This window comes from Drosophila ficusphila, unplaced genomic scaffold (genome assembly GCF_018152265.1).
Source record: "Drosophila ficusphila isolate 14025-0441.05 unplaced genomic scaffold, ASM1815226v1 contig_286, whole genome shotgun sequence".
Taxonomy (NCBI): Eukaryota; Metazoa; Arthropoda; class Insecta; order Diptera; family Drosophilidae; genus Drosophila; species Drosophila ficusphila.
The window spans coordinates 6,972,454-6,999,738 of NW_025064189.1; the positions used below are offsets into that span (position 1 = coordinate 6,972,454).

General features: G+C 44.0%; 5 protein-coding genes and 1 pseudogene across 6 annotated transcripts; 3 read left to right on the forward strand and 3 right to left on the reverse strand.

Annotated features, from left to right (window-relative positions):
• Positions 1–357: 357 nt before the first annotated feature.
• LOC108100546 (bone morphogenetic protein receptor type-2) lies at positions 358–7,861 on the forward strand. Its single transcript, XM_017204514.1, has 6 exons — positions 358–637; positions 3,632–3,799; positions 3,865–4,089; positions 4,153–4,722; positions 4,797–5,614; positions 5,676–7,861. Exons 2-6 carry the CDS (start codon positions 3,736–3,738, stop codon positions 6,759–6,761), a joined length of 2,763 nt encoding a protein of 920 aa, XP_017060003.1. The 5' UTR covers positions 358–637; positions 3,632–3,735; the 3' UTR covers positions 6,762–7,861.
• LOC108100547 (cytochrome P450 302a1, mitochondrial) lies at positions 7,855–10,226 on the reverse strand. Of its 2 annotated transcripts, none has more exons than XM_017204515.2 (4): positions 9,602–10,226; positions 8,510–9,111; positions 8,142–8,339; positions 7,855–8,039 (listed from the first exon to the last, which is right to left on the reverse strand). In XM_017204515.2, exons 1-4 carry the CDS (start codon positions 10,149–10,151, stop codon positions 7,920–7,922), a joined length of 1,470 nt encoding a protein of 489 aa, XP_017060004.1. In that variant the 5' UTR covers positions 10,152–10,226; the 3' UTR covers positions 7,855–7,919. The 2 variants fall into 2 exon arrangements, with proteins under 2 accessions (XP_017060004.1, XP_017060005.1); XM_017204516.1 differs by lacking the exon at positions 9,602–10,226 and adding an exon at positions 9,169–9,252.
• A 514-nt stretch (positions 10,227–10,740) lies between these two features.
• LOC108100701 (UDP-glucosyltransferase 2) lies at positions 10,741–12,868 on the reverse strand. The gene is made up of 4 exons (XM_017204726.2): positions 12,072–12,868; positions 11,604–12,013; positions 11,434–11,546; positions 10,741–11,372 (listed from the first exon to the last, which is right to left on the reverse strand). The coding sequence occupies exons 1-4, from the start codon at positions 12,728–12,730 to the stop codon at positions 10,821–10,823; spliced, it is 1,734 nt and encodes a 577-aa protein (XP_017060215.1). The 5' UTR covers positions 12,731–12,868; the 3' UTR covers positions 10,741–10,820.
• A 125-nt stretch (positions 12,869–12,993) lies between these two features.
• Positions 12,994–26,190, reverse strand: LOC108100669. The gene is made up of 4 exons (XM_017204685.2): positions 25,808–26,190; positions 15,270–15,432; positions 15,079–15,200; positions 12,994–14,847 (listed from the first exon to the last, which is right to left on the reverse strand). Exons 1-4 carry the CDS (start codon positions 25,820–25,822, stop codon positions 13,768–13,770), a joined length of 1,380 nt encoding a protein of 459 aa, XP_017060174.1. The 5' UTR covers positions 25,823–26,190; the 3' UTR covers positions 12,994–13,767.
• Positions 21,584–22,290, forward strand: LOC108100670 (annotated as a pseudogene).
• On the forward strand, positions 25,392–25,827 carry LOC108100671 (protein dpy-30 homolog). The gene is given in 2 exon segments (XM_017204687.2): positions 25,392–25,439; positions 25,441–25,827. Coding segments are annotated over 2 exon segments (297 nt in total). The 3' UTR covers positions 25,690–25,827.
• Positions 26,191–27,285: the final 1,095 nt, after the last annotated feature.

Here is a 27,285-nt window from a genome sequence, read left to right on the forward strand (position 1 = left end):
TTTGTTATGTTTTCATAAATGCATACATTTTTGTCCATACATTTTTATTATTTCAAAAATTTATAGCATACTTTGTAGGTTTAACGAACACCTGCGTATACGTAATATTTTTTTCGGTGTATAAGTTCAACAAGTGCTTAAAAATTGGCCATTACGCTTGCTCTCTTTTCGCATGCTCTCTTTCAGCTGCTCGGCGCTCACGCTCCAATCGCTGTCTCCGCCATTCCACGCAGCTTCGTAAATACACGCATGCCGCGTCTTCTTCTGCCCCGAAATGAGCGCCAGCAGCGCAGTCGACGTCGCAGTGGAGCAGTGAGCAGTGAGAGCAGAGCAGCGGAGCAGCAAACCGCATTCATTCCTCGAAAGTCGGCGGGCAAAGGTGGCGCTGCGAAGAATCGAACGGAATAAACGGCCCGCCTATCAAGCAAACTTGTTTAAAGTGCCATAAAAAAGCCACAAAAAAGCGGAGAAATAAAATAAAAAAGCTGCCGCGCAGAGCAGACGCGACTGGCGCCGGTGCCCCAATAGCTAATTTTCCGGCGAGTGTGCAAGTTTTTTAGTTTTTTCTGTTAATAAAGAAAAAATAAGTAATACAACCAAACTGCAAGTGCAGTGCTGAATATGCCCTGAATTAAGTGTAAGTGTGCTAACGACAAAGCGTCCAAAATAGTGCATAACAGTGCAAATGTTTTCCGCAAACAACGCTGGAAAATGTCTTGGAAAAATCAATTTTTTACTCCGCTCTGCGCAAGTACACACACACAAATACGCAGACTAGCAGAAGGGCAGACGGTGGGCCACCCACCCTGGCAGAAAACTCTGTCTGCACACAGGCAGCATGCACTTCCACAAAAAATGGCACACTCTTCTTATCAAACAAAAAAATGGTGCTAAGAAATGTGCTATAAATTACCCGATATCAAATTCTAAATGGCATAAGGATTAACCTTTAATAATATATTAAGTCAGTCAGATTAATCTCATTTTAGTGCATTACTAAAATTGAACTTTTCGTAAGGTGTATCTCCTTTTTTGTCCTGTGTACGTAAAAGTCAACAAGAGAGCTCCAGTCCCACTCCATTCACATTCCCTTCACCATTGTTGTTCTTGCTGTTACCCGTCGTCTGCTTGCACTTTTGTGTTTTTGCATTGATTTTCTGCATCTTTTTTTCGTGCGAATGTCGCAGTTCTGCCAAATGCAGCTGTAGAACGAAGATGGATCCCGAATCGTTCGGGCTGCATTCTTGTGGGGATGGGGCTGTGGATGTGAAGATGGCGATGGGGTTGGGGACATGGACAAATGCACACGCAGCACGCAAAAAGTTAATCAGGCCCCAAAGAACAACATCAAATGCGAGGCAACCAATAGCGAGAATAGTGCAGAAGGGGAGAATGAGCTTCAATGGCATATGCATGTCCTACAAGAAATTTTCAAAAAAAAAATTAATCACTCTTAAGAAAATTATTTCTCACTGCTTAGTAATTATCTTTACTTAAATTACGACTTAATTATGATGCGGTTTCTTTGAAAAATTTCTGTTTCGTAAACTTTACTGAGAAATAAAAAGAATTAATCATTTTTATTTACATAAATTCATTTTAATTTATTTATTTTTGAAGTTGCTATCTGAACTACCAAAAATACCCTACCGAGTGTAGGGTGTCGGGCAGTATTTGCAATTAACTGGCGCCGTCGGCTGTCGTGTGAGAGCAGCCGGCGGGTCCCTCCTTCCAGCCCCCTCTCTCTCCGCTGTGCTCCCCACTCCAGGGAGCACTTGAGACAGCGCCAGTAGAACCTGTTTTGGCGCGTCAGAGACTCTCTCTCTCTCACTGTATTCTCAGATTCTCTTCCGCGCATGTGCTGAAAATGGAGAAAGGCAGAGTACAAGAGTAGGAAAAGTTAAGCAATTATATTTGCGCTATAAATTTGAAAATGATAATATTCTTAAAATGTTCATATATGAAATTTATCCTTAATCTGCTCGGCGGTTATCCTTTTCGGAGCTCTTCGCCTTCTTGGCCAAGGACCATTCCCGCCGACGCATCCTGTACATCTTGTTCTTGAACCTGGCATTATAGCGTTGTTTAGGGGTCTGCGGCTTGAGAATCTCCACGAGGATTTTCGTCTGGGCATATATCAGACTAACAACATCTAAGATCTCTTTAATATTCCAGACGTGATCAGTGGCCGACTTAGGATCTTCTGAATCTCCAATCGCCTCTTCGGGATTTTCTGAAGGTTCCACGCAATCATGCTTCCCGTCCGTAGAATCTGCTTTCTTGGATGTTAACTCCTCGTTAAAGTCGCCTATTATTTCCGGTTTCTTCTTGAGACCGCGCTGCATCTTCATGAAAACGTAGAAAATACAAAGCACCGGCAGCCAAAGGATTACTAAGCACCAAATGATCCCATTCATTTTGAGAGCAAATAAAATATAGTATAAAATTTGCACCAAGCCAGATAAAAATCAAAAGCGAATGAAGTACATATGATACGAAATGAAAATTTGATTTGAGTAACACTGAGATCAAACTGAAAAGCTAAGCCAAGGCTACTTCTCTTGCTTTTTTTTTTTTGGTTGTTATGCAATTGTTTTACATTTCTAAGCTATTACTTACACTTTTAGTTCTTTAATCACGGTACGCCCCATTTCCAAAAGCAAACCTTATCAAATCAAAGTAGAAGAAAAGATAATACGCACTTTTGCTTTCATTCTGAATTCATTAATGGGAATTTGTTGAATTTAAAACCTCATAAATAACTGACGTAGATAACGGAGGGAATTTCATAATTGCGTGATAAGTCTATCCTGTCCGTCTGATAAAATGCTTATCTTGCTTTAAATTTCATGCCTCGTCACCCCCAATTAACCCAAATGTCGCCAATGCAAATTCGTTAGCAGCTTGGTAAAAACACATTTATATATGTTTGTGTGCAAGACCTACGTATACGTAACCTATAATTGAAGAGGAGCAGAGCGTTATAATTTTAACCAGCCGCATAATTAATGCCGGCAAAATTTTCTAATCAGCGAGAAAGGGGGAGAAGCTGAGAATGCGTGTTCAAATACCCCTTTTATTTAGGGGATATAAGGCATCTTAGGCATATAGTAATTAATAAAGAACTGAAGTATCTTGATCAGTTTTTATAAGTATTATTAGTTACTAGTTTTTATGAAATATTTTTATATATTTTCCTTATGGGTATTCCCCAGTCGAGTGCATCTTGAGTGCACTCGAAGCCCATGTGAAACGATTTGCTTATTCTGGCGGCGCCTGGTTCTAAATGGGTTCCAAAGTGCAACAGTTCCCCGGAGACTCGGAGTGGGTGGGTGCTCGCAGATCCCCGAACATATATACCCCGATCTCCCCTGACTGAGACGCTTCGCGATCGGTTCTGCTCGGGCATTTGGCTGTGGCCATTATCGTCGACAGTTGCTGGCTTGATAAAGTCGCTGAGCTCGCGAATTGTCATCGTCTATTGAAACGCAAACCGAATGTGAGATTTCTGAAGGGGGGGCAAGGCGGTGGGAAGGGGTGCGTGTGTGTCGCAAAGTATTGATAATTTCTGCGTTGGTTCTACTCATAACACAGACGACTCAATATTTATAAACATATTCGCTTTTTTTAGCACTTGAAGATCGCACAAAATGCCGTAACATTGGTTTGCGCTCGGCATATCAAGTCATTCAGAGATTATCGTCCTAAAAGGTGGTCAATCAAAGGATTCCAGACATGAATTGGGTTATCTCCAGCTGGCCTTGGCTTCTGCTGGCCATGATCTCACTGGGCAGAGCATGTGAGTACTTCTGTGACACACAATCTATACAATATTTATGAATGGAATTTTTCTACATTGATTAGCACCTGTTCCCAGTCGCCAGTACAGCTGCATGAGCTTTCAGGAGAACGACAACACCATCCACGATGACGACGGGGACCAGGACTCCAGTGCCGAGGAGCAGGAGCAGCAGATTGAGTCCACTCCGATTCCAAGCGAGCCACATAGACGCACTTGCTCCGATGGCTACACCTTCTGCTTTACTCTCTGGAACCAGACGCCCAATGGCACGCGGGTTGTCAAGCAGGGTGGGTATTCCTATTAAAATAATATTTATAAAATATGTTTAATATTTTTGAAATATTCCCCAGGTTGCTGGAAGGACGCTACGGATCGCACCTCGATCTGCAGCCAATCGGAGTGCGCCACCTCGGCTCCAACCTCAAAGACCAATACATTGTACTTTTGCTGCTGCTCCGGGGAAGTTTGCAATGCCCAGTATTCCGTGGTGGAACCAGCTCCCCTAGAACTTGGCCTAAACGATGCCAGGACTTCGATCACCAATAGAGCCACCGCCAAGCAGCACCAATCCTTTTGGGCCAGCACAATGCTGGGACTCGCTGGTGGACTCACGGCCCTCACGATTGGAATCTTCTTGGCCGTTCAGTACTGCCGCACGGCCAAGGAGAAAACCGAACCGGAGGAGTCGCCTCTGGCCCCCTCGGGTCCTGGCTACAGCTCCAATCTGCGGAATGTGGACAACATGAACTTGATCGGCATGCTGGGCAGCGGGAAGTACGGAACTGTGATGAAGGGACTGCTCCACGATCAGGAGGTGGCGGTCAAGATCTATCCAGAGGAACACCATCAGTACTATGTGAACGAGAGGAATATCTACGCGCTGCCCTTGATGGAATGTCCTGCACTGTTGAGTTATTTCGGTAAGTTAAGAAAGTAATATTATAATAATAATAATAATATAATATTATGATAATAAATAACATTCCATTTTTAGGCTACGATGAACGCTGCACAATGGATGGCCGGATGGAGTACCAGTTGGTTCTCTCGCTGGCTCCGTTGGGCTGCCTTCAGGACTGGCTGATAGCCAACACATTAAGCTTCGCCGAGTGCTGTGGCATGCTGCGTTCCATCACGAGGGGCATCTCCCATCTGCACACGGAACTCCGCCTGGGAGATCAGCACAAGCCGTGTGTTGCCCACCGGGACATCAATACGAGGAACGTATTGGTTCAAGCGGATCTCAGCTGTTGCATTGCGGACTTCGGCTTCGCCCTGAAGGTGTTTGGCTCCAAGTACGAGTACAAAGGAGAGGTGGCCATGGCGGAGACGAAGAGCATCAACGAGGTGGGCACCCTGCGCTACATGGCACCCGAATTGCTGGAGGGAGCCGTGAACCTGAGGGATTGCGAAACCTCGCTGAAGCAAATGGATGTTTATGCCTTGGGCCTGATGCTCTGGGAGGTAGCCACTCGCTGCTCCGACTTCTACGCTCCCGGACAGACGACTCCCCCGTACAAGGCTCCCTACGAACAGGAGGTGGGCTCCCATCCCAGTTTCGACCAGATGCAGGCGTTGGTGGTGCGGCACAAGGCGCGTCCCCTGTTCCCCACCGGTTGGGGCGGTGGTGCGGCGGCCAAGGTGGTGCGAGATACCTGTGAAGATTGCTGGGATCACGACGCGGATGCCAGGCTGACCTCCTTGTGTGCCGAGGAGCGAATGCAGGAAATGTCCGGTTTGAGGCCGAGAGCTCAGGCTCAGCCGGCGAGTCCTCTGTTGAACACCAACAACCTGGTCAACCCTCCGGAACAGGTGAGAAATAATACTCCTAACTGTTTTAGAAATCTTTTTATATATTACTATAACTTTCCAGGGCTTGAACATCATAACCACAACGACCACTTCGGCTGCAGTGCATCACCAGATGAGCTCGGATGCCACTGGTCTCATCCAGCCGCCTCCCAATCAGCAGTTGCCTCTGGCCGCCTTGGAGCGGGAGAAGAACCACCTGAGCTACCCGCAGCAGCAACTGCAGCCGTATCAGGGCAGGAATCCCTGCCAGGAACGCAACCTGGCACCCCTGCCCCTTCGAACGCCTCCGGTGCTGGTGGAGCGGAGCAAGAAGCACAGTTTCCAGACGCAGCCGCAGGAGAACTCCCTCTCCTGCCTGGAGCACGATGTGAGTGTGGAGGAGCTGATAGCCAGCCACCATCACCATCACCAACATCACAACCAGCAGCAGCAGCAGCAGAAGAACACGATAGTCAGTGCTGTCGGAGGAAATGGGAATCCCAGCTTGGGCCAGGGTTTCCCCAAGCAGCAGAACACGGATCACAAGCTGCGCGGATGGCATGGCGTTCGTGCCCTGATCCACAAGAAGCTCTTCCGCAAGGAGCACGCCGAGGAATTGTGCCGCCAGCTGCAGTTGGGCGAGGAGAAGTCCAATCTGGTGACGGCTCTGCGACGACCGAACAATCTGGACTTGAGTAGTCCCCGGGGCCAGGACAAACCCATCCCCATTCAGCTGAGGAGTGCGGAACAGAGGACGGGAACCCCGGCCCACATCGTACCGCGATCACTGTCCAGCAGCCTGATCAAGCACATTAACGGAAGCACCAACAACAACTCCATCCAGAGCCACGGCAGCGAACTGCAGACCCTCAGCCGTCCCGCGCCGAAGCGAAGACCCGGCCACCTGCGCACCAACTCCCTGATGGTCACCATGGGCCAGGACAGCCAGGGTCCTCCGACGGAGCAGCAGATGCGGCGCCAGCACAGCCTGGAGGTCTTCCGCGAGGTCTTCAGCGGTCGGGGGAGCAGCGAGCGGCTGAGGGATCCCAGCGAGCGGGTGAAGACTCCCGGCGATGTGCCGCCTTCGGTGCGGAAAGCCAGGGCCAGCAAAACTCTGAGCTTGTACGACGATCGGATGATGGACTCCTCCCTGCTCAACATCCTCTAGCATGAGGAAGTCCTGCTGCTGGAACTGTAAACTGAACGGAGGCAGCAGGACACGATAGCCTGACTCATATCTCATCCTCCATCGAAAACACACACATATTCAACGATAGCCATAGAGCAGAAGACCCACATCGCTTCCTGGAAAAGTCTTCTCACAGAAACCGAAACGGAAAACAGGACTGTTTGGGTTTTCAACTTAAGAACTCTTTGATTTCAAATCAAAACCAAACAATCAGAGCAATGCAATTAAATTTAACTTGGATAAATATGAGATTTATTGCACATAGATGTATTAATCAGGAATCGTAGGATCACAGATTTGAAAACCCAAAACAGATCCTCCAAACATTTATTTTTCAAACATAGTAGAGAGGAGTTCGAAGATAGTATGTGTATATCTGAATGTATTTTTTCACCAATCATCCTAGCGTGTAGTGCGGCAAAGAACCAAAGTCCTTATAGGTTAGATCAGACTAGAATCGTACGAGTATCAGTATATAGCAGTATATAGCCCCACACACACATATATATTTTCTGACTTGAACTTGAATTTGAACCAGAGCGAAACAGGTAGTAGTCTATATACATAGTTTGTACATCTATGGTTTTCACTCGATTTGAGCTTAAGGCGAGGAAGGAAGTCGAGGAGGAAGGGGCTTGGCCGGACCATTTTTATAGAGCCATATATAGCAACGATCTGCATTACGAGTATATCTTTAACTAAGCATTGTACTGGAATATTTAGTCATCACATAATTACAAATTAAGGCGACAGACCTGGGCTGTCATCATACGGAAAACATGTATACAAAAAGAGCACAAAATACTCGGAATAAAATATCTGGTTAACAAATTACGAACGCCTCTCAAGAGTTAATGGCAGCCCTAGACCCATTTGTTCGAGTATTTGTCAACTCTATGTAGTAAACCCCTTTGGATGAATTTTCGATGAATGCCTTTTTGTCGTTCTCTTTAGTATTTAGACCAAAACACCCGCAGCCTTTCAATCACATTAAATGCAAGTCTAGTTATGTATAATTTACACTAATTATAATTATAAACAAACTTAATTTAATTAATAAACGAATTATTTAAAAGTGATCCAAGTCTTTTGTCTCTCAGTCTCAGTTCCCCTCGGGACTTTCTGTATCTTTAATATTTATTCTTTACGCGATCGCAATTCGATCAGAACGGGAGCATCTGGTTTGTTTATCAGCAAAGTTTTGACATCCAACTCTCCATCGGATCCGCTCCAAATCAATTCGAATTCACGCAGCAGCTGTAAATGCAAATCGAATTAAATCAGTTCGAACTTCGAAGAGGAGAAATGGAATAAACAATTTGCAGACCGCAAAGTGCTGATCTGTTTCCGTTTGCTCACCCTGAGGAGTAGAATGTGCATATTCTGCTCCGCCAAACGTCGGGCGATACAGGCCCGCATTCCGTGTCCGAAGGGCAGAACCAGGTACGGATTGAGGGCACTCCTGTGCTGGAGCCACCGATCCGGCTGGAAGCGAAGCGGATCGTGGAAGTGCTGCTCCAGGCGACAGGCCACCATGTTTTGGGTCACCACAGTGGTCTAAAAAGAGATTTTGAATGCTAATTAATTTCTTATATAAAATTTCAATTTTAATTCTAGAATAAAATGTTAGTAAGCATTACCAAACATTAAAATATGATTTTATGATAAAATATATCAATATTATTTTATAACTATTTTATGAAGTAAAAAGTAAACTGCAATCTTACCCCCTTGGGAACAAAGTATCCACTGAAGACCGCGTCCTGGTTAAGGATTCGACCCACACCCACCGCAATGGGATTCAATCGTAGTGATTCCTTGAGGACAGCCCTCGTATAGGTAATATCTGTTCTCAGAGCATCCATTGATAGTTGTTCCTTAGAATTCGGGAGCACTTTCCTAGCCTCCTGGTAGAGCTTCTGTTGCACCTCTGGATTCCGGGCTACGTGATAGAGCAGGAATGCCGAGGCATACGAGGTGGTATCGATGCCAGCCAAAAGCAAATCTGCAGCTGTGCCCACCACATCACTGCGATCCAGTTCAGGATTCTTGAGGTACGTAGAGATCAGTGAAGTTCCCTCAGATCCGTTCTTTATGTTCTCCTCGAGGAGTTCCAGGGCCACTCCTTCCATGTAGGACTGAGCCTGGCTTAGTTTTCGAAAGTTCGGGGTGTCCAGGAAGCGCCACAGTTGGAGTCCTTGATCTGTGGGCAGGATGCAGCTGTTGGTGGTCTCCGCCGCGTGCATCAAGCGAGTGGAACGCGAATCAGAGTCCTGTTCCTTGGGGCAGAAGGACTGCAGGCGGACCCCGAAGGTAAGCAGGCAGGTTACTAGAATATAATGATTCAATTTTAAATTAAATTTTATGAACAAAACTGTTTTAATACCGCCGAGTCCTGATCAAAGTCTTAAGTCTGTTCAGTAAATGTTTTGCTATTAATATACAATGCATGTTTGCACTTGGGCTTCCAAAAACGACCTGACATTTTCTTAGACTCAGAAACTCTATTTATAAAGAAAAACCGTTTAAAAGAACTGTAAACTGGAAGGTGTAAATTTAAATTACAAATAGTTGTACCTTTTGCAACTGAATGGTAAAGTAAATAATCTATAAATACATTCTACGTCATCAAATGGCTTATACATGTTTGCACCTAGACTTATAATAGTAACCTAAAATTATCATAGACCTAGAAACGGTATTGTTAAAATAAACCTTATACAAAAAATTTAAATGAAGGGGAAGTTGCTACATTCGTCATCTGAATTTCAGATACTGGCTAGAATGTTTAATATATTTAAGAGGCGATCTGTACTCACGTTCCAAATTCAATCTGGTGAGTTTGGGAAGCATATCGATGGCATTTCCCTCCCGCGACTCTTGCAGAAATCTGAGGAACTCCTTGGTCACTCCATCCACCTGGCAGACGAAGTTCCTCACACTTTTCGGGGCACTCAGCTCCTTTTGCAGCTGAGCACGGAGTCGCCACCACTCCGGACCATTGGTGGGCAGCAAACCAGTGGTTTTGTAGATCTCAGGACGGTTCTTACGATACTGGGCCAAGGCCAGGTGACTCCTTCGCTGAGGACAATCCCGCTCGTTGAGCAGCGTAGCTATATCCTTGGGATCATACAACCAGACGATATCCTGTCCGGGAACAATTACTTCCCTGACGATTGCGCCATAGCGCTTGTACTTATCCTGACCGGCTTGGTGCAACTTCTGCCAGGAGTAGGATCCTATTCCAGGCAGGTAGTTGTAGAGGTTGCCCATCCCGAAGGGTCCTCGAGGTCCTGGAATCGCTTGGTAGGGCTTGGCGAAGGTGCACTGCCTCGAAGTGCAGCTAATCTTCAGCAGCTTGGTCAGCATTTTTCCTATGGTTCAGTGTTCTTTGCGCGGCAAATTCTTGAAATGCACTGAAGGTTACGAGGGATCGAGGGTTTTATTGCTGGCTTAGCATTCTTGCAAGACATAAATACCCAGACCATGGCTACCTGTGGTGAAACCATCTCCGAATGACTTACCTGAGATGGCGTGCTCTTTAAAAATAATTCCTCTCTTAAATTTAAGAGAGCGAAAATGAAAATGATTTTTCAAAGGTATACTTTTGGGCAAACGAAACAAAAAGTATTTGTTAAATACTTGATAGTTAAAAGTGTAAAACAAATTGTAAATAATTCTGTTGCAGAAATAACATTTTCAATATAAATTATTTATTTTAGATAATATTTTTATTAAAACATATATGAATATATTTATAACATATCGTAGATGTCCCAAAATAAACATGAATAACCCCCATAATTTCTTGTAAACAATTTCTTCTCATTTCTCAATTAGCATTTAAATGGTTTTTACCTCGAATATGGCAGCTCGCCAGACATTTCATATTATTTAAACGTAGTTTATTTGGGTTAAATATCCGAAAATGGGCTTACCCCAAATAAATGTGTCACTGTTGGGGAGATCGTAACATTTATTTATTGGCAGTCTTTCTTTGGAATACTATTGTACATAAAATAGCAAAAACTGAAATGCTCAGTCAACTTTTTTGTCTGGCAGAGGCTTTTCTTCTTCGCTGAGAAGTTGTTTCTCCCCTTCGAGTATTTCTTGATTTAAGTCTTCTATTACCGATGTGTCAATCTTCGGTGTCCTTTTGACCTTTTTGCGTTTTTTAGTTGCCTCACCATTGGTCTCCACATTTTCTACTGGTTTCTCCTCAGCTTTCGAGCCTCCGGTCATCAGGGTGTAGGCCAAGTGCCCTATATTCACCACACAAGCCACGAAAATGAGGATAGGAACCATGAGGACATCCAGCGAGTTGGCCACGATAAAGTTTTGGGCCAGGGCCTCAGTTTGAGCCAAGTCCTTGAAGAAACGTGGCTCGGCAATCAGTTGTTCCGCATGCCAAACGGCTAACTCAAGAGGACTCTTTGGACGGTTCCGGAATTTCAATTGGGCCTGGTAGAGAGCACTGGTGATTAGGTCGTCATCAAGGATTTTCTTTAGAGCAGCAGCAAGGGATCTCTGATTAAAATTACTGGCCTCAACCACAACACCTAAGTTGCGTTCCTTGACACGTTGGGCATTCTGCAATAAAGTTTTAAATGTAATAAAATTTATTATAATAATATAATTTATAACTACTCACATTGAACTCCTCTAGTTTTAGGGGCAGTACAATCACGGGTATTCCATTGTGTACCGCTTCCTGAAGACTGAAACTATCGCCGTGGTTTAGAAAACCCTTAACAAAGGGTGTAGCTACAAAATAATAACAAATATATAATTATATTTAACAAGTAATATATAATATATTACCAAGAATATCCTGCTGCAGTGACTGATCCACATGAAGGGTCAATAAATTAGAGATCTCAAGTGGGATATCCTGCAACTGCTCCACATTCCATATAAACCCACAGTTGGGATTGTTTTGGATCATTTCAATCATGGCTGGTATTCCCTTGCCAGCTATAAACTCAATGTATGGCATGTTAATATAGACGATGCCATCAATAAACTGATCTGTGAATGCCTGTATATATTTGGGCAGGGGATTGGCCTTGCTCTTAATGTGCAGACCCCCCACTTCAATCACTCCGGGTGGAAGATTTTGAACATAATCGAGAGTTGAATGTGTATTTAGCAGCACCAGTTGTAAAGTGGGAAAGGCATTTTCCCTGCTCACCAGGCCATTAAGCACTGGCTTTACGATCACTATGCGGATTCTAAAAGAAATCATACCTTTTATAATGTGGGATCAATCGAAATAAATCCAATACTTACAGCGGTTCCGCGTAATACATGACATGGTTATGCAGTCGATTCAAGAAGCCCATTTTCTTGGGCATTTGGCTGATGTGGTGTGGTATCCTGGCCGGATTGATGGTGTTCTCGGCTTGAAGCAAGGCCACCAAATCCGGTGTCAGCTTGCCAGCACTCAGACCGAGAATGGGTTTCGATCGCCACGAGGGATACGCGTCCATCAGACACTCCATTCCCTGGGTAACATCCGTAATTATCAAATCAAAATCCACGGCCAGCTTGGCCGTCAACTCCGGCAACTTGCTGTTCATCGAATCCGAGTTGAGGACAGAACGACAGCTGCCCAAGAGGACCTCGTACCACACGAGCAGCTGGTTGAGGCTGATCATGCTCTGATACTCCCGGGGATTGTCGCGAATGAAGTGCTTCTGCATCACATCGTAATCGTTGGACAGATGGTAGTACAGCAGACCATCCACTTGCTTCTTTGGCTCCGGATTGGGAGCAGTACTGATCACCACAAGCGAATGGCCATTGGCCAGAAGGGCGTCGAAAAGGGGCTGCGACCAGCCGGGATTGTTGTGCTTGGCGGTGCTCACCAGGCAGAGGATATGCGCCGCCTTCGAAAGGTCAAAGGTCAGCAAAAGGATGACCACGTGTAGTAGAGACACGGTCTTCATTGCTCCACTTTCTTTTCACAACTGAGTCACTTCGACGAGCTGTTTGGGTAGTTCTTCCCGATAAGATTGAGCGGTTAATGTGTTTGTCGCGCTGATAAGGCTTCAATCGGATTTGTTTGCCCTACGATATCGGTGTGATTATGACGAACCCAAGCCAAACAGCTGAAGTTTCGGGCTAATGATTGCTTAGATAAGAATTTTTTATGAAATCAGTAGGTAACCTTAATTATAAAAAAGGAAATATAAAAGAAACAAACAAAATATTAATTTAAATAATTATTTATTATCATCAAACTTCTTAACTATTCACAAAATAATTGCTCGCTCTACTTGGCTAAAGTTTCCGGGCAACGGGTGTTCATTCCCCTGAAATGAACAGCTATCGGCCAAGAAACCAAGAAACTATCGTTATCGGTTTAATCGTACACATTTCATTAAGCTAAGGGGCCAGCGGGGAGTTTCCGGGGATGAACAGAGGGCTTTAATTATTTACTTCTCGTTAATATGGCAAGATTAATACGTGAAACGATTGCTCCCCCTTCACTTGCGCAACTCAATTTGGCAGTGAGTACCCCTAATACATCTAAGTAAGCTAAGCGCTGATTGCACAGAGTTTCGATTTATAAATTATGTTACATTAGGGTGTGATTAAGCATTAAATTAATTAACACAGATGTCGTTTTCTTTGTGTGTGCGTGCGGGAAAGAAACGTGAGGAGTGGGTTCTACGGGAGGAAAAGCTATAAGCGTGGTTATTATGTACAGGTTAATCGTAAAAGGGGAAAGAGCTTTCCCTTTGGTTGAGGTTCTACGGTTAGTTTTGGTGCCTCGTCGAGTGAGTCGGGATTCGGGTTAAGTGCAGCACCTTCGATAGCGTGGGTCCGATTCTGAAATTTAGGTGATCCTTACTCGAGAAATCTTTTGAACACTTCCTCAAACTTCTTCTAGGAAACTGTAGGATTTTGAATGAATACTGATCCCTTCGAATTTTTTTGGTAACCCACACTAATTTCCGTCAATGATCCTACTCCCTGTTCTCTACTCGTTGACCAACTGCGCCGGACCAGGAGCATCGTAGGGCGCTCCATTGGCGCCCACATACTGGTTGTTGTTCCGGTGGACGAATCCCCGCCCGGGCGCCGCATTGTAGTACACCACCCGCCGGATTCCGAAGGGATCCACGTATCCAAAGCTGCCGGCCCGCTTCCCGTCCGCCGGACTCGTCTCCTCCTCGTGATACTGCTTGGGCAGCACGTACCGGAATCCATTGCGGGTCACGCCCACGCCGTCGTACTCGGAGTTGGCCAGGCTGTCCAGGTGATTACCCTGCACTGGCCTCGGGCGCAGGCGTCTTCGGTATCCACTGGAGGGCAGGGGAGGAAGGAGCGCCGCCTCCAGGGAGTTCACCTCCAGCGGAGACTGCGGCGGCGGATAGTAACCGTATCCCGAGCTGGAGGGCGTGGCAGGCGGGGCAAACTGATAGGCAGGTGCGGCGAATGGCTGTGGCGTGGAGAAGCCGTACAAATCCCCGCCAGAAATCGGTGCCGGCGTACTGGAGACAATGGCTATGGGGGCGGGAGTTGGGCGTGGACGCAGGCGGCGCCTGGGGGCACTCAAGGGGGGCAGCATGTCCAGCGAAGGAGGTCTGGCTGTGGTGGAGCTAATCACCGATCCAAAGCGACCATGGCCAAAAGCTCGATCCGCTTCGGCATCGTACACATTGATGGCGTTCAGTTCCACATCCTGGACAGGCTCGGCATTCGGGTGGATGTCCACCAAAGGGCCAAGGGGCGTGGCCGGAAGGGGCGTCAGTAGCTGATCCCTCGCTCGGGGCAACTCATCCGGATAGTGATCGAATCCCAGCTGGGATTGGGGCTCAATCTTGGCAGCCTGTTCCGGTGGCAGGTAGTTCAGTTTGCCCACTCCAGAGTCCTCGATGTCCAGGAGCACTGGTGGAGGTGGTGGTGGAGCCGGAGTGGTGGTGCTAGTGGTGCTGGACACGTAAACATAGTTGGGACGCTTGTAGCTGCCCAAGCTGTTCACCGACGATCCTGGGGAGCCACCATGCACCAGGACTCCCGATTGGGCGGGAGCCGCCTTGGTGGATTTTATGGCGTCCTAAGAATTAAATAATATAATATTATTATTAATAATACATTTTCAGAATCTGATAAAAACTGTTAACAAATATTAAATTATATTGATAATCAATAATATAAAATAATTATAATAATTAATATAATATTATATTTTTGATAAACGAACTTTGTTTTATGTTTTGTTTTGTATAAGTAACAAAACTAATTAAAGTTCTTTTAGATATAAATTTTCCACTATTAAAGGTCTCACCTCCACGGCTCTTCCCAATCCCACGTAAATGGTCTTGGACTTGAGTATCCTGTATCCCTGCTTGTCGGCAATGTAGTCCTTCTGCCTCAGATAGCCCGCTGCATCGATCCAGGCCTCAGTTCCTGGAGAGTAAGCAAAGTATTTATTGGTTCAATGAACTCTCCTGTTATGGTTGTCCCCTCATCACTCACCTATGACGGTGCCATCCTGCAGCCGTTTCTCCTTTCGGAACTGACCGCTGTCCGTTTGGAAGCGGAAGTACCGCTCCGGTCCCTCGTCCGTCTGGATGTGGTACTGATTCGCACTGGGCGTCTGACTGCCAGAGACAACTGCTGCCAGGGCCACCAGCGCCAGCTGAAAGGAAAGTTTCTTCGATGAGTTGCGAGCTGAGATTCGGAGAGGGGCAATCCCCTCGAGGATTGGGTATTTCTAACTAATCACATCCGCCGGCAGCTGCCCCAACCCAAAATGGGCAGTCGTCAAAACAGTTGGCGGCTTTCCGGTGGGGCAACTCAAGTGCAGAGAGGACAATTAAAGTTACTTAATAGATACCCATTAATACCCATAGGAGTTGTAAAAAACAGTATTATTTATATTTTATACTGAAGAAAATAACTTAATACAGACACTTATAATGAAATATATAGCTTAAACAAATCAGTTTAAATTACAGCTTCTGAATTGTTACTTAATATTAGATTTAAAAGAAGTAAAATGCTCTCATATAATTAAACAACAATTCTACTTTGTAGTTGGTTATTTTTTGGTCTTTTCTGATAAAACATTTCTCGCAGTGTGTGGCACGTTTCAGAGTCAAGGTGACACTGGCCAAAGAGGAATCAATGGCACCAGATGCGGTGGCGCAACATTTCAGCAGACCGCGTGCGGAAATGCAGTATGTGAAAGTGTTTTCCACAGCAGCAGCAACAAGCAGTAAGTAACAAGCAACGAGTACAACAAGTAGCAGCTGAATCGATAAACATTGGCAAATCTAACCGGTTCACGTGGCGTATGCGTAATGCGGATGACTCTGTTTGGTTTTTGCTTTGGGGATTGTCATCACTTCGGATGCCCGCGCTCATGGTTAAGGTTGGAGCTCGAACAATAATACTTCTGCCAATTATTCTAATGTATGCGCCACCCGCACGTTTAATCATTTACGCTTCAATTACTTTTAGCATTCCGTCATAAATTTCCATTGCCGCGAAGGAGGGAACTTTGGGTTCGTGTGGGTGGAGCGACTCTGAGCCAAGTTTGCTGGCTAATTTCGGCTGCCGCTGACATTTTTATTTTAATTTCGTGCTCGTTACTGGCTTATTATATGTACCTCTTGGCTCGGCGCAATTTATGGCGCTTTAATTAATCGTTGCTGAGACACTTTTCGGAATAATAAAAATAATTGAACCGCAAAGAATGAACTTCCCTTAAAAAGGGGGTCTTTGTTAGCCCCGCCTTGATGGGATATAAATTCTGATTGTACAATTGATTGATGACTCTCCTGACACCTGACTAAACTTAGCTATTCATCATATTCTAAGGAGACACGTTCGTGTTACATCAGCGCAATAATTTACATTCTCCCAAACACTTTCTAATGCAATCCATTCAAAACATTAAAAACTGTGATTATTACCAATACGTAATTTTTAAAAATGATTGTTCTTTAATCTGTAATCTTAGTTAAAGCATTTCCGATACCAACAGCTAATGACATAATAGATCAAAATATTAATTTCCGACACTTTCCCATCCACTCCCCCAAAAATGAGATACAGCAAAAGGCGGTCCACTTGGGAGATATTCGCGTGTCGTGGTCGTTTTGGCCATAGCCACCACTGTGTCTTCGAGCTCCGTGTGAGCAGATGGAGATTTATGTGATCGGGTAACGCAACAAAATAAATTGCGAGCAAATTATTGCGAGTCTTTCCGCTGTGTTTGGCCAAAACGAGAGTAAAAGTGGCCACCACAGAGGGGCAAACTCTCAATGAAATTTAGCTGGACCGATTTGGAAGTTCGGGCTGCTGGCTGCTGGCAGTTGAGGCAACCGGTTGGAGTCTGCAACATATGTTGCATTGCAGTTGCTGCCGCAAAGTCTTTGGTTACGTGAGAATCGCCTGAGATGACTCCCGATGCGGCGAACTCCTTTTGGGCGCGATCAAAAGTGGAAAATCACGTTTTCCTTGGCGCGCAATTTTGTTTACTTTATTGTCAGTCGTTAGTTGTTGTTGCTGCCGCTCCGTCTGCCCATGGAAACGGTAACAAAAAAGCAGAAAAGCTGAAAAAAAACAAAAAGAGTTTCTTTCTGTTGCGCAAGCATCGTCGCCCCCACTGCCCCTTCAGTTTTTTTTGTAACTTACGCAAGCTGAAATTGCTCGGCTGACCCCAAAAGTTGAACAAAGAATTCTGCAAAATGCTAGAAACAAAGCAATCATAATTCCCCATTGTCGGTGACCTTCGCCCGATCACAGTTCGCTTTTTAATTAAAACTCGCTTCAATTACGATCGCAGTTCGCTCCAAATTTACCAGAGATGATAAATGAAGCGAAGAAAATTCCGAATTTAGGTTTATGTTTTATTTTTTTTTAAATGCCTGCATTCTGGGCACAAACAAAGAGCTAATGAAGCCCATAGCCTTTCAAATCGATCTCGTGTGGATCGTATTTGTTTTTGCTCAGTCGGGTTTTTGGTTCCGATTTGGTGGTTTTAACTTTTCGGGGAGTGTTTTTGCATACTCACTGGGGAGTGCATGTTGTGATGGATTTTGGCTTGGCTATTTCCCCGTTTTGCGGCTGATGGCTGCTTCCGCCTGGGGAATGGGAGCCATGCATCATGTGGCATGAAAACCCACAGAAATCATCGGTGGAAAATCTAGTTCAAGTCGCAGGCGGACGGGTTGAATGTCCAGCATTGCCAACTTGCGGCAAGATCCGCTTCTAATAAATAATTTTCAAGACAGGTAGCATGAATCATGCGACAAGAAAACCCACAGAAATTGAGAGTGGAAAATGTAGTTGAAACTAAAGCTATTTGCTTACATTTTCAGAGGAAAAACACTATGAATCATGTTTTCGGTGATGAAATAAAAATGTAAACAAATATCCAAAAGTGGATATCCAAATTCAAGCTAATTTAAAGATACTAAACACACAAACAGGCGGAATTTGAGAACAACAAATGTGAATCATATTATCCCCCGCAAATCTTACAAAAATTTAAAGCTCTAGTGCAAATCAAAAGACTTAAGGCACAAACTTTTAGGTATTACGGCTCGCAGTCAAGTAATTTTGTAATCAGGCAACCATTAAATTGAGTTATACGACCTTTTTACTGAGGAAATAAATGATCCCAAATTGTTTCCCACTGAGCGGGGACTTTTATGTTATTCCCCAATTTTTATAAAAATAATTACAAGTCACAAACTTTGTCTTGCAGTCTTGCAAGCTTTGTCAATAAGCCTTTTTGAAAACCCCTCAGCTGTTAACCGAAGCAAATAATAATTTCTAATTGATCAAATTCCACAAACACGGCAGCCGCGCAAACATGAAACCCAATATTCAGCTAATGAAACATTTCATTAGGCACAATCAATTCCAAGAATGCGACCCGCCAACAGCAAGCGGCGACTATTGAGTTACACTGAGAGCAGCCGAAAGATATTCGAGTGGCTCATGGGGATTGAAAACACCCACTCGGATATATCCAAAGGGGGCAAATCGGGGAAAAGAGGGAATTCTGACTGACAGCTCGCTGTCAGATTTCGAGCAATGCCCGCAGATTTTCGGCGGTGGGAAGCAGCTGACGAACAGCAACAACAATCTGCCGTACAAAATTGTATTAAATTTCGTTAGTTGTTTGACTTTTCGTAACTTGCAAAAAAAAAAAAAAAAAAAAAGCTAACCTAGCAGCAAAAAACTAAAAGAGTAAAAGCAAAAAAAGTGTTGCCTTTTTCGGTCAACGATTTTTTGGCGGCGGCATTTCCTGTTTGTCTTGAAGCCCCACCAAAAAAACAAAGTACGAAAACTTTATAGGAACATTGTAAGCAGTTATACAATCCACTTATTGGTTTCCACGAGCAGCAGCCATGCCTTCGGGCCAGGCTTTAACTGCGGCTAAGACGAGAGTGTGGGCTCTCAGAACCCGCCCCTGAATCGAATATCGAACAAATGCGACCACGCAGAATGCTGCCTGTCTTGTTTGTCCCAGTCAAAAGCCACTTCATCCGATCGGTGGGGTTCAAACTGATCTACAAGCTGATCTACAGCCCCTAAGTAACCCAGTTTATCGCTGGACAGCTGCTGCCTGTTGCTAATCTCTATTTATAGAATTTATCAGTCAACTGCATATGAAGAATTTTCAATGTGGATCAGGTCTGATTTAAGCGGGAGATGTGACAATTTAAAATAATCTCATAAACAAATACTTTACTGAAAAAATATCAACAAGGATAGATTTAATTATATCCAATTTCTTGACAATATATATCATTAGTTATAAATACAACGAAGTCATCTATGATTTCTTTAACATTCAAACCATATTGAAAACAACTTTAATTTCGTTGATCTGAGAAGGTATCTCCAAGTCGATTCTCCTGAATTCTTTGCACAACCAGCAATCATCTAAACCAGCTTCAACCGCAGTTTGCATTGCAATTTATTGCATCATTTTCAAGTTGCTGCTCTCCATATTTGTGGCACTTGGGGTGTGATAACTTGATTATTCGAGTGAGTGTTGCGTGAATATGTGTGTTGTAATGTGTGAGGTGGATGTTACGTGTCGAATCCCCAACAGTCATGCGTAGAACTAAACAGAACGGAACAAAAGCCACGGAATGGAATTGATAATTAAGCGATAATCATGCAATTGACATGCACTGGGCGACTGTCAAAACAAATGTTCATCAGCGAGAGCCATAAACAATTATTGAGCCACAAATGGCCATATGCATATGCTTTATGCACATGCCGCCCCGAACACACCAAGGTCATCCAGAGGCGACGAACGTGGGCGGACAACTCAGGGGCAGAGCGGTGAACCCAACGAACAGCTGGCAAGCGAAGCGGCGCCAAAAGTTTTCCACCAGGCGACACTTCCGACACTTTTCACTTTTGTTGACACAATTATTGCGAAAATTGCATAATGAATTACAGAGTTGCATAATCAGAATGGAAGTTGGATAAACCTGTTGATTTTAGTTTTATGTTTTTGTCAGCTCTAGATGGCACCCACAATTCAGAGTAGAAGTGACCATATCTGTAAAGTTGTTCATTAGTAATGGGGCACAAATTGTAATTGAAGTGGTTTTATTATTGTTTATTTATGTGAAGAACAGTGCAAATTAAATACTTCTCTGCTAAGTAAATACAGAGATATATGTAGTGAATTTAAATAATTTTTTTTGGATAAAGTTTCATAATAAATCAGTTGCGAAACAAGAACTTAAGCCAGACGTCGTCTGTTCTGGGCGTCTTCCGATTTTCCGATTCGGCTGCGCCCAATTTGTCGAGGCGTGAAAGAGTGGAACGGCGTGGAGTTGCTTCGGGTTGGGTAATGCCCCATGATGAAGGTCGCCATCTGCTGAGGAGAGAAAAAAAAGTGGCCCGCTAACCAAGTGGAAAATCCACCTGATGTGGCACCAAACGGCGCCGCCGCCGCCACCAACTGTGTGATTTACCCAGGCATCTCCGCGAGTTCGTGTCTTAAGTCTTTTGTTTTTTGCGTTGATTTGCTTTGCTTCGCGCTTCGTCGCCAAAAATGTTTCCGCAATTTGGCACTGCACTTGGCACTTGCCAGTTGCCAGCTGTTTTGGGAACTGCTCTTTGGCTGCTCCAATTTGTCAGGGATTTGGGTGTCCAGTTCCCGCAAAAAAAAAAAAAAAAAAACAAAACGGTGGCCAAAAACGAAGCGAATCGAAAAAAAAAAACCCGGCTGACATTCGGCCCCAAAAGAGAGTGAAAGCTGCACGAGCACATCGCTATCGGTGGTAGCGCATTAATTTTCAGCTCAGCTGCGACTTCGATCCGACTTCTTCGACTTCGACATGGGCCAATGCAGGCAGTTGTTCATTGCTCGCTCGTGTTTTAATTTCGTGTTGTTTAAAGTGTTGTTTTCCCCCCCAACCACACCACACCACCGCTCTTCCCATCCCCGCCCCCAATTTTCATTGTCAGCGTGCGGGCATGCAACTATTGTACCGCCGAAGCGCTCTTCTTCGGAGCCCCCTCTAAATGCTAAGGCGTATTTCATAATTGCGCCTGAGCTGGGCCGCAGCAGAAAAGCTATACTAAAAGAGTCCAGAGCCCGATGCACATATCAAGCGAAATTAATCATAGTAATTGCCGCCGGATTCGACTCTGTTTGCGCGCTGCGTGTAAATGAACTCCGCCGGGGAGTCGAGCGCTGTGGGAAAAGCCGCATTTTTTGGCAGCGGCATGCCCCTCAAATTCAAACTTAAATTCAAACTCAAACTCGGCGAGCGCCATCTGTGTCAGCGTTATATGCAAAAATGCCAGCTATGTGTGATAATTGTCGTGTTTTACTTTCGAACTCATGCACTTGGGGAAAAAAAGGGGTTATTGGTTGTCGGGGTGGGTAAAGATAAATTTTTTAAAAGTAGAAATACCTATTATTTAAATAAAGGTGGTTTATGTTTATACATTTATTTTAGATCCGATTAGATTTTTTAAAAAGGTTCTTCCAGAAATCATCATAACTAAAAAAATAGTTTTGAAAAGCATTTTTATTGGCACTTTGGGTGATCATTTTTTTTTTATTTGCTATGTAAAATTTCCATTACCACTGGGTTGGGAAAATGTGGAAAAGGGCCAGGCCAGGCAGCCAGCTGACTTTGGCATACTTTCGATGCCAAGCGGATTGATTAGCATCGCTGCCCCGCCGCAGCTCATCTCACCTCATCTGGCATTCAACTCGTGTGCCCTGCGTGGGACTCACTTGTACCTACTATATGCTCGGTATCTGCGCATATATATTTCTTGTTCTCCCCGATAAACTGGCGACATTGTTCCGCGCTCGCTGTCAGTTCTTGTGTGGGCAAGAGTGTCTCTGATTGTCGCTGCGTTGGGCGGCGTGGTTGCCTCGTTTGCACTCTAACAACTGCAACAACTGTCAGCTTGCCAGTTAGCTTTATGCGCAGTCAGAAATTCGGGGCGGGACAGACAGAAGTGTGACAAGGAAATGGAATTTTGAGCCAAAGGATTCCAGGCCAACACCCTAAAATAGATTTGCATAATCCCAAAAGGTAGCAAATAACACAAACTCTTGAAGAAAATGTTATGCACATAATTTACTATACCATTCAAAAGTAAAACTGTCTCAAAAACATATATTATCTTTTTTAAGTACCTAGTAAATTCCAGATTATATTTGGCTGTACTCCCATGGGTGACCTAATGGTTTAATTGCTTTTGAGTCTCACCCAGAACATCTTCCCACATCACTCACTTCTGAGGTGACCCGCCACTTATGGCTGTGACCGCATTTGGATCCGCTTCCCATTCGACTGCAAAACAGCAGCTGTGGTTAATTCGTTAAGAAGGCCATTAAAAAACAGTGCAAAATTCTCTGGCGTGTGAACTGCGATAGAATTGAGTAGAATTGGCCAGCTGAATTAGCCACCTCCTTTGAATCAACAAAAGGAACTGGGTCAGCCTGTGGGATAGAAAAATATCTCGATGTGTCGGCGGAATGTGGCCGAAAAAAAAAAACTTGCAGCATCATCGGCGGTCGTCTGCGGCGTTCAAAACAGTTTATGGCCAAATAATTTATTCGTGAAATGCAGAAAAACAAAATGCGAATTAGCCGCCGGCAGGGGCGGGTTCCATTTGAAATGATATTTAATAATGGGTAATTGTGAAATGAAAAACATGAGAAACACAAATCGGCCGGCCGCCCATGTATCAATCCATCTAGGAAACTTGCATAATTATCGCAGGGCAACTAATCTGTTTCGGAGTCTGGCTTTTTGGGGCCCAAAAAGCGAATGCGAAGAAAAGTGCGAGGCAAAATGGCCAAGACAATTTGAATTTATTTCTGTCACTCTGCCATGGATCGCTTCTTTCGCTGTCTGCCTCTCTTTTGGACCCGGCTATCTCCCTCAAGGTCGCATAAATAATAAATGCAAAATGTGGCAAGTGATTCCGCCGCGCTAATTAATTCAGTTGCGCTAATTTCGCCCTGCTCTGTTTTGGTTTTTTCGAGTGCCCTAGAATGGGTGTGACATGTTTATGAGGTTGTTTGTAAAAAAAGGGAAAGAGAAACTCGAAACTATAAGAAATGTATACTTATTATTTAATTATTGACTTGTCGTAACTAATTATAGTTTGTTATTACTTTAAAGCAAATCAATTATGAGAGAACTGTAACAAGTTGTTATGTAATATACATTGTAAAAAAGGTATTCTGAGGAATAGTTCGACTTTTGCTTAAAAGAGAATTATTAAATATTACTGTGGTTTTATCTTATATTAGTTTAAATAAACCTTTTATCATTTAATCATTATAATCATATATTATCATTAAATATTATATTTTACTGTAAATATTTAGATTTTTATTTTATTAAGTTTGACCCAATTTTTTGACATGATTTTAGGGTATTGTCACCTTTGACTATAAATGCTCCGTTTTTGGGGTCTTTGTTTTCTGTTTTGGTTTTTAGATGCTGCTTTAACCAATTTGCATATACTTAGGGAGCTCTCTTCCCCCTCTCTTTCTTCCCTTGAGACTTGCGCAATTGTGGGCTGCAGTTGGGTTTTTCACCTCCAAAGTTTTGTTTTGATTTGTTGGCCCTTTCCGTGGTTCCCTTCAAAACTAACAAAATGTAAGGCCCACGTGCTGCTGCCCACTTAAAAAAGATACAAAGATACTCCGCGTGAGTTGGAGTTCGGGCCATCTGAATAGCCCATAATCATCCGCGTCACCATAATCATCATCATCATCATAATCATTATCATCGAAGTCAGTCTGCGTCTAAGATGCCAGTGACCTTTGCCGGGCTCTTCGTTCCTTTAGCTTCTCTTCGCTGATCAATATCTGGGGGAAGCCTCCATGTAATGCACGAATTTTGTCGAAACCAAGTGATTGAGGCCTCCGAAGATCCGAAAACAGTTAGGGCATATAGCGTTACCCCCTCAATTTTCCCCTCTTTATTTGTTTTCTGACCGCTTCTATTCGTATTCAAATTTGTGGCAAAATTATCCCGAATATGGGTCAAAAACTACAGGTTTCTCGCTTCTCGCAGCGAAATATGTGTTAATCACTTCCCATGAATTATTCAATAAATTTCGTATAAACAACGACAGATTCATAAAGGAAGGTGCGAGCGAGACAGCCGCTGATTTGTGTGATTTACAGGTGGCAATTAAGAAAAGTGTTGCCAAACATAAGCAAACAATTTAGCAGGCTATTCTACACTGATTTTACGACTCTTAGAACACGTTTACATGGCTACCAAAGATATTATATGTCTGATTGTGAATTATGGATTATTATGGAGCCCCGGTAATCAAGGGTTATCCCACAGCCAGCTGGCTCATTTTGAAATCAAATTCTGCGACAAGTTTGCAAAAGGGGGGAAATTTATGGGCAGTGCACTTGGTTCGCTTCTGCCTTTTAACTGCTTAATTAGCTGGGGGTTACTTGGCAGCCACTTAGGAGTTAATTGCCGTGGTTATTTACCCGCCTTTGTCTAATCCGTAAAACGAACCGAACGATGCTCCTAAATCTTGTTCGCTTCACATAAATTTTGGGTCGAGGTCAGGCGGTTATCTGCGGCAGTATGGATGGATTTACGACCCGGTTAAGGGTGATTGAATTTCTAGCCGAAAGCCGGCAACTAAGTTATGGGAAAACTCTGGCTGACATCATCGAGAGCGTTCAATACAGAATAGCTTGGAGACTACAAAAAACTGAATTCTTTTAACTGCTCGTAGAACATTTTCACAAATTAGAGAATGCATTTAAAAAATTGACAACTAAAAATTCCCTTTTATGCTAGATCTAAAAAACTAGTATGTTTCCAAACCAGTGGTCTAAAACAGTGTTAGCTAAAAAAAAGTGTTTAAAAATAAAAACCGCTTTTTTTTTTAGCTGTCATTAAGCAGGCGAAGTCTTTGAATTCAGGAGCTTGTGGAAAAAAATCCCTTAAAACATCATTCTGCCAACAAAATTCAAAGCGCTAAGAGCTCAGTTTGCTGTTAAATATACTTTTAAAGCTTGACAAATTCAGTTGGCGGGTAAGTTTTCAATAAATTCTATTTTTTGGGAAGTAAGGAAGTGTATTTCCCAGCCAAGCAATGCCAATGTCCCACGGCGATGGAAACTTCCAGACCAACGGAGATCTGGGCCAAAAAGGACTCAAACTCGCAGCAGTCGCTGGATGGACCCTCCGCATTTGCGGCGTGCCGGAAACCCCGTCCGGATGAGAACTCCCTGTCGGCTCGCCAGTACCTCGAGCAGACTGTGGCCCCCGTTTTGCTGCACGGACTGCAGGCTTTGGCCCGCGAGAGACCCAGTGATCCAATCAGCTACCTGGCCACCTTTCTCTTGAAGAACAAGAGCCGCTTTGAAGAGTTCAACGTGGACGAGAATTGACCACTTGAGTTCAAACGCATTTATTTTGTATTAAACCCTGCTGTCAGCCGATTTATTCTACACACACCAAATGCTACTGTGCACAACTTATCGCTGATTAAAAGCTGGCACCACTTACCAGCCACGAATTCATGATGATCCTCCGGTGCCTTTCCGATTTAATTTGCAATTTATTTGCCGTTGGATTTTCACGGCTCTGTACACACGCACAAGATTTTCCGAATTATCTTTTTTTTTTCTCAGCGGCCGCCAGTTTTGGCAATCTTCATTATTGGCAATTAGCCGGCGAGGCTTTCAATTAGTTCCAGCTTCGGCTGCTGGAGTTGCTTGTTTTTTGTTTTTTTGTAGGTATTTATTTTGTTAACACTTCCGATTGCAGCCCACGCTCGTTGCAATATGCGATCGGTTTTTGCTGTCGGTTTTGAATTTCGGTTTGGGCCAGGTTTTCAAACTCGCGCGCTCGTGTGTCTGGTCGACTGGCTGGCTCGTTTGCCACTAAATTCGCAGCGCGCTTAGTTGACGGTTTAAAAACTTCAAATTCGAAACCGCTTCGGTTCAAAAGCGAGCGCCAAAGCTTCGGCTCTGGGTTCGTATTTGTTTTTTTTTTTGTTTTTGTCAGTTCTGCTTGGGCCATTTAATCTACTTTGGGGGGAGCCAGTAAGCCGATTTCTCGGCTCTTTGAGCCCACCCGCAATTGTCACGCGCCAAATTCGAACTGCTATTGGCCACAAAAAGCGTTCAATAATTGCATCTAATTGCCAGCCAGTCGGGTCCAAAGATCCCACATCAGTGAGATCTCAGTGCATCTCCGAGCCAAATGAGTGATAAATACTTCAGGTGCTAAGCCCCTCGTTTTCGAAAGGGTTTGCGAGCGGCCTTGGCATGTTGGATCTTGAAGTGTGAAGCGGGTTCAAATCGAAGTGGAGTTAGATAACTTCACGTCTCGACAGTTTTCGATCGGTTAAAAGTTTATTAAAATCCACCAGGCGGCAATATGCGAGCAATTTCATATCGCAATTTATATCGAGACAAATAAACACATCTAAAAATACAAGTCTCCAGGCAATTCGCGATTTGAGTCAGCGGTTTTTGCTGGCAACGCAAATATTTGATAGTCAAGGGAGAAAGGCCAAGTGCAAAGCTTTTGATACCCTTCGCCCAAGGGAGAGGCATTATCCAATTAATGGCGGAAGAGAAGGGGGTCTAGACTCAGTTGCCCAGATCCGTGATTCATTTCGGGGTTACCCAGCTAATTAACACACTTAAGATCAGCAATCTAATGACAGTAACTTTGAAACTAAGTGCAAGCTATTTTTTAACAATTTTATACCATTATAAGAAAGAAATTACCGATGTAGATTATGTGTACCTTTTATTAAGAATCTTCTTGAAAGTAACCTACAGCTTATTAATTTTATAATGTTCAATAATTTCGAAATAATACGCAATATTGAATATACTTCGACCGCAAGATTGTTTTCGGTTACTTGTAGAACCAATCCCCTTCCCTAAATTGTAAAGCTCTCAAATAGGGTATGCAGCCATATTCATAATCCATTAGAAGACAAGAAAACAAAAAACAAACCTAGAAACAAA